This window comes from Sus scrofa, unplaced genomic scaffold (genome assembly GCF_000003025.6).
Source record: "Sus scrofa isolate TJ Tabasco breed Duroc unplaced genomic scaffold, Sscrofa11.1 Contig1914, whole genome shotgun sequence".
NCBI lineage: Eukaryota > Metazoa > Chordata > Mammalia > Artiodactyla > Suidae > Sus > Sus scrofa.
The window spans coordinates 3,804,073-3,817,511 of record NW_018084979.1 but is presented as its reverse complement, the minus strand read 5'-3'; the positions used below and the strand labels follow the sequence as shown (position 1 = coordinate 3,817,511).

The 13,439-nt window shown below is 56.8% G+C and overlaps 2 protein-coding genes and 1 long non-coding RNA gene across 4 annotated transcripts in view; 2 read left to right on the top strand and 1 right to left on the bottom strand.

Moving 5' to 3' along the window:
- The window catches only part of LOC396781 (IgG heavy chain), a 165,144-nt gene that overhangs the window by 23,780 nt on the left and 127,925 nt on the right, over nt 1-13,439 (top strand). Inside the window, 3 exon segments of the mRNA NM_213828.1 lie at nt 6,417-6,424; nt 6,867-6,872; nt 6,874-6,882. Of these exon segments, the coding sequence (NP_998993.1) occupies nt 6,417-6,424; nt 6,867-6,872; nt 6,874-6,882 (23 nt within the window).
- Nucleotides 2,749-4,432, top strand: LOC110258351. Of its 2 annotated transcripts, none has more exons than XR_002341095.1 (4): nt 2,749-2,858; nt 3,258-3,515; nt 3,982-4,073; nt 4,375-4,432. It is a non-coding gene; the product is annotated as an uncharacterized LOC110258351 (long non-coding RNA). The 2 variants fall into 2 exon arrangements; XR_002341096.1 differs by having other exon boundaries at nt 3,255-3,515.
- On the bottom strand, nt 5,297-8,582 carry LOC110258345 (disintegrin and metalloproteinase domain-containing protein 20-like). The gene has a single exon (XM_021081573.1). The coding sequence runs from the start codon at nt 7,723-7,725 to the stop codon at nt 6,367-6,369; it is 1,359 nt and encodes a 452-aa protein (XP_020937232.1). The 5' UTR covers nt 7,726-8,582; the 3' UTR covers nt 5,297-6,366.

Below are 13,439 nucleotides of genomic sequence, written 5' to 3'. Positions count from 1 at the left end.
AGAAAATATAAAACCGCTTTCCAAAATGCTATTAAAACACCAAATCCAAGACACTCACACCGGCTCTGGGGAACTTCTCTTTCTGAGGGCATTCAATGGCATAATGTCTTCTATCCTAGGAGCTTATGCAAATAGGGTCCTCCCTCTACTGATAAGACAGCCTTGTCCTGAACCTGCAGCTCTGGCAGCGGAGTCCCAGCCCCAGGATCCCCAGGTGCTCCCATTCTGTGATCAGGACTGAACACAGACCACATGCCATGGAGTCTGGGCTGAGCTGGGTGGTCCTTGCGGCTCTTTTACAAGGTAGGTTTTCCAGAACAAGAGATGCCGAGGATGTGAGGGCACCTCAGTGCGCGTGTGACAGTTTTCTGACCCGGATGTCTTTGTGTTTGCAGGTGTCCAGGGTGAGGGGCAGCTGGTGGAGTCTGGAGGAGGCCTGGTGCAGCCTGTGGGTCTCTGAGACTCTCCTGTGCAGACTCTGGGTTCACCTTCAGTGGCTTCTACATGCACTGGGTCTTCCAGGCTCCCGGGAAGTGACTGGAGTAGGTGGCAGGTATTAGCAGTCATGGCGGTAGCACCTACTATGCAGACTCTGTGAAGGGCTGATTCACCATCTCCAGAGACAACGCTGAGAACACACTGTATCTGCAGATGAACAGCCTGAGAACTGAAGACACGGCCCGGTATTACTGTGCGAAAGACACAGTGAGGGGAAGGCTGTGTGAGCCCAGACACAAACCTCCCTGCAGGGACACAGGGCCTGGGCTGCAGGGGGCACTCAGGACCCAGAGGTGTTTGTTTCATGCCCAGGAGCAGGTGCAGAGGGAAGTTAAGGGCTGGTTTCCTGCCAGGGTCTGGGGCTTCCTCTCCCTGTGGCATCTCCCCAAGGGAATCCCTCTGCACTCATGATTCTCTACACACTATTCAGTCTCTGAAGGAGAAAGGAGTGTTGGAATAGGGGAAATATTCTCACATGCATAAAAGTTAGGGAGACACTATATGTTGTTTCATCCTTCTCTTAATATCTTTAAGTAACTCTTCATGACCGCTGGTGAATCTACAAAAGAGGGTCCATTGGACTCAGCCAGGGAGCTCAACACAGCAGATCCAGCGACCCAGCAGCTAGCAGCAACATCATAAAGTGCACACTGGACAGCAGACATCAGCAGGTTCCAAACCGAAAGCAAGAGAAGCAACTCCCCTCGGTGGTCGTGGTTCCCCTGACACCTCACTCACAGCCTCCAAGCTAGTTTCCTCCGTGCCAATGCACAGGGACCCCCACTGCAGCTTGCGGGAGAAGTTGAGTCTGAGGACACCCCACACAGTGAGGCAAGGAGTGTGAGCAGTTTATCGCATCCGTCACTGAGGTGTCTGTTGAGAGCAGGGACGTCCCGTGCAGTACATCCTGGGGAAGGACAGAGCCACCTGATGTTCATGCCAATTACTATCGACAGGATTAGGATCCTCCTTCTCACGCCCTCCTACAAACAGGTCTCGCCTGGGCCAGGGCCCAGATTCTGGCCTGCTCTTCACGGGTGCAGCAAGACCCCTTTCAAGACCGCATGACTGTCTTGCCAGGTCAAGTCAAAGGCTATGTACGGTAAGGGCCCGAACTTCTCTGATCAAAGTGGCAGCGTCCTGGCTGCAGAAGCCTCGTTTGTTCCGCGTATGACAGAGCGAGCAGACATGGGCACCGGAACCCGGGCCCCCGAGAGCGCCCCAGGCTCCACTGTCAAATTCCCAAAGGGGGAGCGCCGTGGGGCCCGGCTCATGGTGATGCGCCCTCCGTGACCTGGTGCAGGGAGCGGAACGAGGGCTCCTCTCTGGGGACGCAGGTGGGACCTGAAGTGCTGAGGCTCAGTGCCGGAGGCTGGTGAGATCGAGGACGGGTAGGCTCATCTAGACTAGCTGGCGGGAAGGGGTGGGTGGGGTGGGGGGCACCAGGCGATAGAGTAGGAGAGAGACACATACAGCGGGAGTCCCTCAAACCTAGACTTTGGCTGAGGGCCCTAGAGCCTTGGACATTGGGAACCTCCGACCATTTTCCACGTCAGCGTGTCTGGGTCAGATTGCTTCCAGCTGTTGAGAATACAGCCAAGGCGAGAGGCTGCAGGGGGCTCCCGGGATGTACCAGAACCCATTCTTAGCCTCCACGCAGTAGTATAGGGGTACTCAGAGCCACCGACTGGCCAAAGGTGTGCCTTATTGTCTCAGCGACGTCTCCGAGGCACTGAGGCGCAAAGCTGCAACCGTCTCCACAGTCGTGTCTGGCTTGGGGGAGGTGGCCAGAGAAGCGGGGACCTGTGCCACTAGGGCACCACGGGAATTCCCAGGAACCAGCTGAGGCTGACTCGCTTTTCACAGAGCCCCTGGGATGTGCCTTATGGTCCTACTGGGGAGGCGGTGGCCAGCGACAAGGGACTCTGAGTTTGCTTTGAGCACTAAGTGCCTCTTGTTGCAAGAACTTATCTTGATGGGGGCAGATGCTCTCATAGCCTGGTCCCTTCTCTGTCCCCCTTGTCCTCTCACAGGTGTCTTCGAGGGGCAGGCAGCCCTGAGGACTCTTAACTGCCTGCACGGTACTAGCTGTCCCGGTCCGCAGCTGGGAGGGAAAAAGAAAGGAGGAAGCCTCACCCATCAGGTGGCCGGTACTAAGGTGCAGAGATGCGCTTGGTGCAGAGGGACGACCTCCTCATCATCACGGAGCCCAAGTGCATGGTCATGTCTGTCGTTATCGCCCATGGAGAGAAGAGGTCTTAAGATGCACCTGCTGACCTGCTGATAGTTTGGGGAAAGAAGTGTCTGATGCTACACTTGCTACATGGTTGGGGGCTTATCAAAGCCCCCATAGGGGAGAGGTGAGGAGTGGGCCACATACCTTTCTACGCAGCGGGTAAGAAGGAGCAGGAGGGGTTGCTCGAGGTGGCGAGGGGGCATTACTGTGAGACGGGTGGGGCCATGACAAGGGCCTGACAATTGTTGTCATGACCAGAGGCTTTGAGTTCTGTCTCCTTGTGGGGAACTGGAAGTCCCTCACCTATTCCAAGGAGGCAAAGAGAAAAGGGTCCAACCCACAAAATGTATCCGTGGTCACATTATGTTGAAATAGAGTGAGTACATATTTTCCCATAATGGTGGAAATAGAAATTTGGCTTTCAGTCATGACCCAGTCACTGATTTTCTGTCCTCTCTATGGACAACCATAAGTTTGCATTAAAAACGTGCAATAATTATTCTCTCCCATTGTGCACCAGCAGGAGATCCGCACAGGCGCAGGCGGAAACTATCAGCTCCTGGGAGAGGACCACGCAGACAGAGTAGGGGAAACAGCCCTGGGGCTCCCACTCAGGAAGCTTTTCTCCTCTCGTTGGTTGAGAACGAATAGAGTGTAACCATCACCTGGGACAGTGGGGAATGTTTTACTCAGTAAGCCCAACAAAGCTTCAAGACAAAAACCCAAAAGACCAAAGTTTGCAAATGAGTTTCCTGCTAGCCACCTCAAGACACATATACTGGTAAGACTTAAAACATTTCTTTCTCAGCACCTATAAGAAGCAAAATGGACAGGGTCTAGCCCCAGCCACCAAAGAAGAAGGGAGAAGGGGTGCTCGTAACGAGGAAAATAGCAGTCTGTGGGACGTGACCCAGAAGTCCCTGGGTGATAGAATCGATAGGGTTGCTGATCGTGTTACAGGCACACACGGAGTCTCCAGTCACTGGGAGAAAGAGTGAACGCGTTGAACAGAGACAGGCCTCTGCTTCCCTCTCCCTTCGGGAGTCAGTGTCAGCACCCTAGACACAGCCCTGCCACCTCCCCCAGGGCAGTTCCTGCTGGGTGAATGTCCAGGCCCTGCCTGCCTCCCCCTGTGACTGTTACCTAATGCGGTGCACCAGCAAACCCACTAGCATCCAAGTACATGGAAGTGAGTGGGTATTTCTGTGATCCGAAGTCTCGTTTAAGTGTCCCTTCATGTTCACCAGTTGAGCAGCAGAATACCCTAGGAGTGACACAGCAGTGGACCAGAGTATCTTCAATGCAGACTGAACTTTGGAAACTAGAAGGCGTTTCAGAGGTAGGACATGAGGATGTATGTGGAGACGAGAGGGCAGAGTTTCAAAACAGTGTGTGCAGAAGCGGGACTGCTTTAACGGTGTGCATTTAGGAAACCTCTAGAAACAAGTGTCATGACCAGCTTAAAGTGGCTTTTTCTGTGGATGACGTGGGAGGTGTAAGACCTTGGTTTGGCGGGAGTTTTATTTTTATTTTATTTCATTTTTGCGTTTTAAATTCTACAGGAGGTGCCAGTGTTGCATGGGGGAAAGTCATTATAATTTTATTTATTTTTGTAGTGATTTTTATTTTTCCCATTACAGCTTGTTTGCAGCGTTCTGTCAATTTTCTACTGTACAGCAAGGTGACCCCGTCACACATACATGGACTGGGGATTTGGGGTTAATGGAGGGAAACTACTGCCTTTGGAACGCATAAGCAATGAGACCCGGCTGTATAGCACTGAGAACTATGTCTAGTCACTTCTGATGGAGCATGATAATGTGAGAAAAAAGTCCTTATAACCTTAAAGGTGAATTTATACTAAAACATTTACTTTTTACCCCTATATTTAACTTTCATTCATTTCACACCACATTATAAAATGATAAATCACTGAATCCTCTTTAGATACAGAGGGAGACTGGCGTTCCTCCCCCAGAGGCCTGGTCTAAGGACACGTGTCTGTGATTCACCGTGCATCCCTAGGCTTACGATCACTGACAGTGCACTGAAACGGAGATGCAGGAAGGACGTGAGGGATTGGCATTCACAGGGGCTCCCCATGAAGGCCCAGGTCATTGACAAGTTTCTGATGGGGTTTCAGCAAATGCCACCTTCCACCTCCTGCCCTCCGTGTCCCACTTTGGGAAGGATGTTCTCCAGACTGTCCCTGCTGACGCCGGGCGGGACCTGGGCCCACATCACTCTCATCCCCGCAGCCCACAGCCACCCCAGGAGGAGACAGCCAGCGCAGGTGGGGAGTAGCCCTCCATTGCTCTGCACCCACTTTGGGTTTAGAGAAGGAGAGGTTATGGAGAAGACGAGGAGGCCCCCAGGCCTGAACAGCACCCACATGGAGAAACATCATGAACCTGCCCCTAGAAGGGCCCATGGCAAACGTTAATGCTGGGATCCGGGAACTCGGGTCAAGACCCAGCTGCTGCCTGGGGTCTCCTCTGCTGGCCAAAGTCTCAGGCTCCGTTTCACTCTTAGGGGCGAACCAAATAGTACAGGCCACCGGCGTGTGTTCTTAGGTTTTATTTCAGCATGCCGGGAAGCAGCTTCTCAAAGAGACCTGGTGTGAGAATTCTGACCACTCACGGTACGAGCCCCCAGCCCCGTTCCACAGACTTCTAGGAAGTGAACTTCAGCTTTGTCATCTCATTACTGATTTTCTCACACATGTTCCTTCTACATTGCCTGTAGTTGAACAAGGGTCAGGAGGCTGGTTTAGGATATCTAAGCATTCACTGTTACTTCCTTAACTGTGGTGGTCTTGACAGATTTTACATTTGTGGCCACACCAAAGAGCATCGCAGCTATGAAGGCATAAAGGCGACCGAAGAGCAGTCTCAAATAGATGATTGGCGCTTGGGCTTGTTTTAATGACCTCTTTCGTTCTTGCGGCGGTCCGCTGTCCACGCTTCCTCCAATACCTACCTGTGCGCAATATGGAGGATCCCAGCCTATGTGGCAGTGGCAGTTCCTTCTATTGTTGCAAATCCCTCTATAATTGCATTTCTCAGGGATACAGTCATACCTCAGATCAGTCAAAGTACCGTTGCAGTAGGTATTTGAACAAAACACTCGAGGCCTGCAGAGGGTACCAGTTCTCACATAACCAACGTCATTTGTTTCAGTCCCACGGTGTACGTCCACCCCAAAACACAACTTACTTGATATCACAGACTGATGAAATCCAACATGCTCTTGCAACACTGGAAGGTGAGTGACATTGGTACATTGCAATCTTCCACACAATACATCAGCATCACTACAAGCAGTAAATTCGACAGCCTCAGGTAGTTTTCTACAGTGTCCATACCGATGGCCCCTTTTGTTGATAGAATAGCACTCATTTGCAGCGTTCACAGCATTTCTGCCAAAGATCTCTTTGCAATGCATGGAGCGGTCCGTGCAATTTCCATGATAGCAATAGCCCTCCTCGGAGCACGGGGTTCCATCTTGCAAATAAACATCACCAGGACAAAACCTTTCTGTACCAGTGCAGTACTCGGGAAGGTCGCATATATTTTGGGTTGGCCTGCAGAGTGTCCCAGGGCGGGAATAGTTGCAGTTTGAACAGCACAGATCTACACTACAAGAACTTCCGGGTGTAAGCCGACATTCATCGGTACAGCAGGGGTTGCTGTAACACTCCTTAATGGAGCCACAGTCGCAGGTCTCCCCAGGGTCCACCTTCTTATCTCCACAACGATCGTTTGCCAGGCTTCTATTGTGATACACAAATGCAGTTCGAAACATGCACTTCTTACCAGAATACAAATATACATGTTGGATATGTAAAAGGAACAGTTACTGAAGGTGTCTGTTAATGAAGGAGAGTAGAACATAAGGCAGACGGACCTTCTCTGGCAAACACAGCTCATAACATCATAATACAGACCTATAGACCTCCCAGTAATGGCAGATGCAACGACACCTACCATTATTTTATGTCTGCCCAAGTGACCAACCGGGACAAGATTACGGCGGCCGCATACCCCGTATATTTGCACCGCATACTGATTGTCTCTTGGACGATGCCTATTCAGGATAAGGGCTGTGTGTGGATCAAGACTTGGATACAGAGTTCTCTGATAATACTGGTAGTATGCACCTCCCTCTGCAAGATCTCCTGTGTTGACTGGGTCACGGTTATTATAAACGAGTAGGCTGCTAATATAGTACCTTGTATCAAGAGTTAGAATCATCGAGTCCATTATACTACCTAAATCTATCAGGTAGGTAATAGAGTTTGACAGATTTCCTAGGGAATTATGCATTTCCCGAGTACAATGAAGAAATCCTTTCAGATATGCTCTATGAGATGAATAGGCCTTACTAGCGATCCTGGGGGCTGCACTGGCATCTTCTGGAGAGAACAGGGGGTCTTCTTCCTCTTTGTAGCCCAGTGGATACATAGGTCCCACTGCATTGGCATCTGCTACTATCTGAGAAACGACATGTTCAAACCTTTGAGACTCCTTCATGGGGTTGATTTCGTAGGTTAAGTCATCTAACTTTATAAAGCCTCGGAGACCCCCATAGCATGTGTCCGCCGTGACCCTGGAAAAAGGAATCTCCTCCAAGTAGCCGAGGTAGTAACAGTCGGAAGGGATGAAGGGGTAGTCCATCTGCAAGGCTCCTTGGTCATCCTGAGTCATCACGAGCAGGTGTCCAGGCCAAAAGATTTTCTTGGGCCGCATGTGGATAATATGCCTCTGGCCCCCAAAATGCAGGCTGTAGGAGAGCCAGCCTGGCATCTGAACGCCCTTGCCATGGTGTAACTCCTTCCTGGGAACCACCACCTCTGAGGAGATGTAACGCCATGAGGGGCGGCCTTGAGAGCACTGGACTGAGGCCAGCACTGCCCAGAACCCAAGCAGCCAGAGGGCTTCCTTCAGGGTGACCTGGCCTTCTGCCGGGTTTGTGTCCCTACTCAGGGACATTGTCAAGAAGAACGGACAAAAGGAGGACCCCAGAGAAGCCAGGCCTGAGCCTCTAGCTGCGGCCACTACTTTCCAAGGAGATGCTGACTGGGAACAAAGGGAGCCTGGGGCTGTGGGCACCTACTCCCGGGCGGGTCACCTGAGGGGATTAGGTAACAGACACAGGGCGAGGCAGGCGGGGCCTGGACATGCACTCAGTGGTGCCTGACTGGGGCAGGTGGCAGGGCTGTGTCTAGGGGCGCGAGTGTGGAAACCCGAAGGGAGAGGGAAGCAGAGGCCTGTCTGTGTGCAGCATGTAGAGTCCTCCTGCTGGCCAGCGAAGACTTGCCGAGTGACTGCAACACGGTCAACAAGCCCACCAACTCCCCTGCGGTCAGGTCCCCCCGAAGATCAGGAGGTCGTCCCTCTCCACCAAGCGCATCCCTGCCGATAACCTCTCCTTTGTCTTCCCCTCGCCACGAGTCTGGAAAATTGTTTTTCCAAACTGTGCCCATGGACCGAGACATTTCGGTCCTGCACGGGGACTTACTGGGGGTCTCTCCCCCGCCCTCTCCCTTCTCTCTTTCTGGGACCCTCTGGGAACAGGTGAGTAGCTGGGGAAGCAGCTGGGGAACTCGGGCCAGGTTACGTTGTGGTGTGTTCTGAAGGCCCCACCAAGCACTGCACCTTAGTACCGGCCACCTGATGGGTGAGGCTTCCTCCTTTCTTTTTCCCTCCCAGCTGCGGACCGGGACAGCTAGTACCGTGCAGGCAGTTAAGAGTCCTCAGGGCTGCCTGCCCCTCGAAGACACCTGTGAGAGGACAAGGGGGACAGAGAAGGGACCAGGCTATGAGAGCATCTGCCCCCATCAAGATAAGTTCTCTGCAACAAGAGGCACTTAGTGCTCAAAGCAAACTCAGAGTCCCTTGTCGCTGGCCACCGCCTCCCCAGTAGGACCATAAGGCACATCCCAGGGGCTCTGTGAAAAGCGAGTCAGCCTCAGCTGGTTCCTGGGAATTCCCGTGGTGCCCTAGTGGCACAGGTCCCCGCTTCTCTGGCCACCTCCCCCAAGCCAGACACGACTGTGGAGACGGTTGCAGCTTTGCGCCTCAGTGCCTCGGAGACGTCGCTGAGACAATAAGGCACACCTTTGGCCAGTCGGTGGCTCTGAGTACCCCTATACTACTGCGTGGAGGCTAAGAATGGGTTCTGGTACATCCCGGGAGCCCCCTGCAGCCTCTCGCCTTGGCTGTATTCTCAACAGCTGGAAGCAATCTGACCCAGACACCTGACGTGGAAAATGGTCGGAGGTTCCCAATGTCCAAGGCTCTAGGGCCCTCAGCCAAAGTCTAGGTTTGAGGGACTCCCGCTGTATGTGTCTCTCTCCTACTCTATCGCCTGGTGCCCCCCACCCCACCCACCCCTTCCCGCCAGCTAGTCTAGATGAGCCTACCCGTCCTCGATCTCACCAGCCTCCGGCACTGAGCCTCAGCACTTCAGGTCCCACCTGCGTCCCCAGAGAGGAGCCCTCGTTCCGCTCCCTGCACCAGGTCACGGAGGGCGCATCACCATGAGCCGGGCCCCACGGCGCTCCCCCTTTGGGAATTTGACAGTGGAGCCTGGGGCGCTCTCGGGGGCCCGGGTTCCGGTGCCCATGTCTGCTCGCTCTGTCATACGCGGAACAAACGAGGCTCCTGCAGCCAGGACGCTGCCACTTTGATCAGAGAAGTTCGGGCCCTTACCGTACATAGCCTTTGACTTGACCTGGCAAGACAGTCATGCGGTCTTGAAAGGGGTCTTGCTGCACCCGTGAAGAGCAGGCCAGAATCTGGGCCCTGGCCCAGGCGAGACCCACCTCATGAGGGCATGACAAAGAGGATCCCAGTCGTCTCCGTAATAATGAGCTCAGGGAAGTCACGCAGAACCTTCTGAAACCCAGCCCCTTTTCAAGCCCAACAGGTGGCGGCCCCAAGGAAGTTCACACATCTGGACCCCGAGACCAGGGCAGGACCGGCCAGGCTTACAGTCCATTTTATAAGCCTGGCTTCCACCGACATCCCGCAAAACTGCAGAAATTAGGCAGGGCCCACAAACCCCATTGCAGGTCTTCCTCGACTTGGCTTCATGATCTGTCACAACAGGGAGAGGCTGGTAGGTATTGAGGGAAAGGATTTTTTCCGGCCTTAAGGGAACCAGCTCATCCCAGGAGGCCCTAGCCTCTGCCATGGAGGTGCCCACCCTCTACCCGGCCTTCTGGAACCCTTAGCTCCGCCCTCCTTTTCAAGTGCACGTTTCAGGAAAAGGGCTACCCGTTGGAGGTGGACTTCTCAGGGACGAAGAGAAATCCTATGTCTTCCTCGTAAACGTTGGGAAAAGGGGGGTTGACCATCTAGACAGGTGGCCCTGATTTGGTCCGTCTGCCAGAAGAGAAGGGAACATGCACGTCTGGGGGCCGGGGGACGGAGGGTGGACCTGAGCAGAGGTCAGTGTCCATCTGTCCGCCCTGTGGCAGCAGGAGTCGAGGGGCTGGCGGCCCCTGCAGGAGGAGAGTGGAGCTGGCCGGGTCTGCACAGGGCTTTCGGGCTTTCAGATCTGACGCTCTTCGGCAGGTGGGGGTCCCCTGGAATCCCACCCAAAGCCCCCCTCCTTTTTTCTGGCGAGACCGGGGTGTTCACGGTGAGGGACCCGGGGAGACACCTGCCCTGGGAGAGTCCGCAGGGGCTCCAGGGCTGACCCTGCGCAGAGAGAAAAGGGAACCTCGGGGGGCCTGTCTGAGCCTCGTGAGGGTGGGGGTGGGGGCTCTGCCCTCCGCGAGGAGTCGGCGTCATTCGCAGGCGGGAGACCTGGGTGGGGGGCTTCTAAACAGGGCGTCGTCTTCAGAGGGTCTTCATCGAGGCGGGTCTCCTTTAAGGAAGCGGGTCGTCAGAGCTTTGGTCTGAGGGCAGGTGAATCACAAGTCCCTCCTCTCAGGTCACGAGGCCGCCCCCCACCCCTGCCCCCCCATCGGATGCCTTCCTTTCTGGTCAGGCTGTCAGACAGCTTGCTCTGGGTTCCGAGACCGTTCGCCTGTTCCCCGGGGGCCCGGGCTCCCCTCAGAAACTAAGCTGCAGCCCTTATTACCATTTGGCAGCGAGCTTCCTGGGCCCGGGGTCCGGGCAGGCGGGAAGCCCGAGGAGCAGAATGCCTCTCGCTCAGAGCTGCCCGATTGGGGCGCGGCCCTGCCCAGGGCGCCAGACCAGCACAGCCCCTGCAGGGCTGCCGCAGGCCCTGGAGACCGGGCCACGGTCCGGCCCCAGAGCAGCATGCTCTGGGATGTGGGCTGGCCCTGTGAGCTGGGACTGTGGGGTCCGGTGTCTCGGGAGGAGGCTGCTATACTAGGCCTGCTCCAGGAAGTGGCCTCTGCCCAGCACCTTCCCTGGGATGCAGGAGAACTGGGGCGTGTGGCCCCAGGCTCGGGCCGGGAGGGGCGATCGTTCTGGCCAGAGCTGTGGACGTGCCCAGGAGGGACCTGCAAGGCCCTGAGGGTGGCAGGAAGAAGGATGTCGTCCACCCGGGGGGGCAGACAAGGCTGAAGTCAGCGGCCACCCTGACGAGGGCCCGGGCACCCTGAGGCTGTCCGCTGGCCCTCGCCCTCGGGGTCAGTGGCCCTGGCCGGCAGCTGCCTGGGCTCCCATGTGAGTCCCAGTGCCGGGGGCAGTGAAGGTCACTGGGCGTGTGGCCCCCCCAGACAGAAACCCAAGAGCGCAGGAGAGCAGCCTGAGGGTGGGCTGTGTGACCCCAGGGAGAGAAGCTGGGGGACCCACCAAGGCAGGTATGGAGCCCAGGGAGGAGGGTGCCGGGCGGGCAGACCCCACTCAGGACAGGCCGAGCCTCTGGACTCTCGAGGCCAGGGCCCAGGGCAGGGGGCACCGCTGGGGAAGGCGCCCACTTGCGGGGTCTCTGACGAGGGGCTCCTACGGGGTGGGGGGGCCCTCAGCGGGGAGCTAGCCTCTGCCCCTCCCCAGCCGGGACTGCGAGCTGGTGGGGGCGCCCTGTTGCAGGCTGTCCAGGAAGTCCGGTCCCATGGGCTGCACACAGCAGGAGCCCAGTGGAGAGGCCCACGACGCAGGGACGCCCGGAACCCTAGAGCAGCATCCAGCGGCTGCAAGGACTCATCCCGACAGCGCCCAGGGACAGGGGTGTCCGGCCGCGGGCGGGAGTGGCGGCGCTGCAGCCCTGCCGTCCTCCGCGGGGGCTCCAGTTCCTCCCAAGTCCTGCATCTCCCCAACTCCCAATTCCCAATTTCCGGGGGGGGTGGGGTGGTGCAGAGCCCACCCACTTCTCAGCCTCCAGCGAACTCTGGTTCCTCCTGCAGCCAGCGCCTCGCCCTGTGCGGGGCTCGGGTGTGCGTGCGCGTGACGGCGTGTCTGTGAGGCTGTGCGTGGGTCTGGCCTGCGCACTGAAGGTTCAGACACCCCCGGGGAAGGTTCTGGCTCCTCGTGTTTCTCACGGGGCGGGCCAGGAGGGGGCACGGCCTCTGGGCCCTGCAGGCTTGTCACTCACCTCTGGGCTGGGCGCCCTCCTTTTTTCTCCACAATTCCTGGGGGTCGAAGCGCTTAAAATCCCCAAAGCGTTTCCAAAGCTCAGGGATGGAAGGTCCCGAGAGGCGGACCCAAGTCCACCAGGGCGCCAGGAGGGGGCAGCCCCGAGGACCAGGAGGGGATGTTGGCCAAAGGCTGGGACATGTGAGAGTGTGGAGGACATGTTCCCAAGGGGGCCCCCAGATGCAGCACCTCCTCCTGGGCTCCGCTGCCCTTCCTCACGGACGCCAACCCGCCCAGCACACCTTGGAGGCCGCACTGCCCCACCCTGGGGTCCGGAAGAGCCGTCGCTCTGGGCCGGGGGCTATGCACAGTGGTCTGGAGGAGATGGGGGGACCAGCTCTCCCCTGACCCCCATGGTGGTCCCCTCGGGAGGCCTAAGGCTTTGCTCTGGCCGTCACACCCTCGTTGGGGGACCACAGGTTCTGGATCATCCTGCAGGCCACGCACCCAGCGCTCTGGGCCCCGGAGACCTGGCTCAGCCGGCAGCTGGCAGGTGATCTGGTGCAGAGCCCCCCGCTGCCTGTGCTCAGCCCGTAATCAGTCATCAGAACGGGAATGGCGCCCCTGGGACGAGTGGTGGGGACCAGAGGAGGTGACGCCCAGGGGCTGGGTTGGTGTCCAGACAGCGGCTCCTGCCACATTCTTGTCACCACCTTCCTCCACCCTGAGCATCCCTCGTCTGCTGCACCTGAAATTCCTGCCACAGCCAAAGGTCCAGAACCTGTGCGCTGCTCTCCATAGCACCGGGCCCGGGAGGGAGCCAAAGCCCTGCCCCTCCACCACCCGCCCCCCACGCCCCCTCCAGGAGCAGGACACAGCACAGGTCTTCAAGCTGGAGGTGCCCCCTGGGCTCCTGCTTCACCGTCGTCGCCCACATGGCTGTGCTCCATGGGCAGCGCCTGGCCAGTGGACTGTCCGTGCACCTGCCTCTGCTGCATCCATGCCGGAACTCCGCCCTTCCCGAGGCACCGCCCCCACCCCACCTGCTCTCCCCTGGCCAGCTCTGATGCTGCGTGCCTTGGCTACCTGGCCAACTCACTTACGGGCTGCCAGGGGTATGCTGGGAGGACCCGGCAGGTACCGAGTGTGTTCGTACATCCTTGACATACCTGCCTAGCATGTCCTTTCCGGCCCTAAACTGTAAGACGACT

Excerpts from the sequence above, each read along its gene's own strand:
- LOC110258345 (XM_021081573.1), bottom strand. The coding sequence starts at position 7,725 with ATGTCCCTGAGTAGGGACACAAACCCGGCAGAAGGCCAGGTCACCCTG.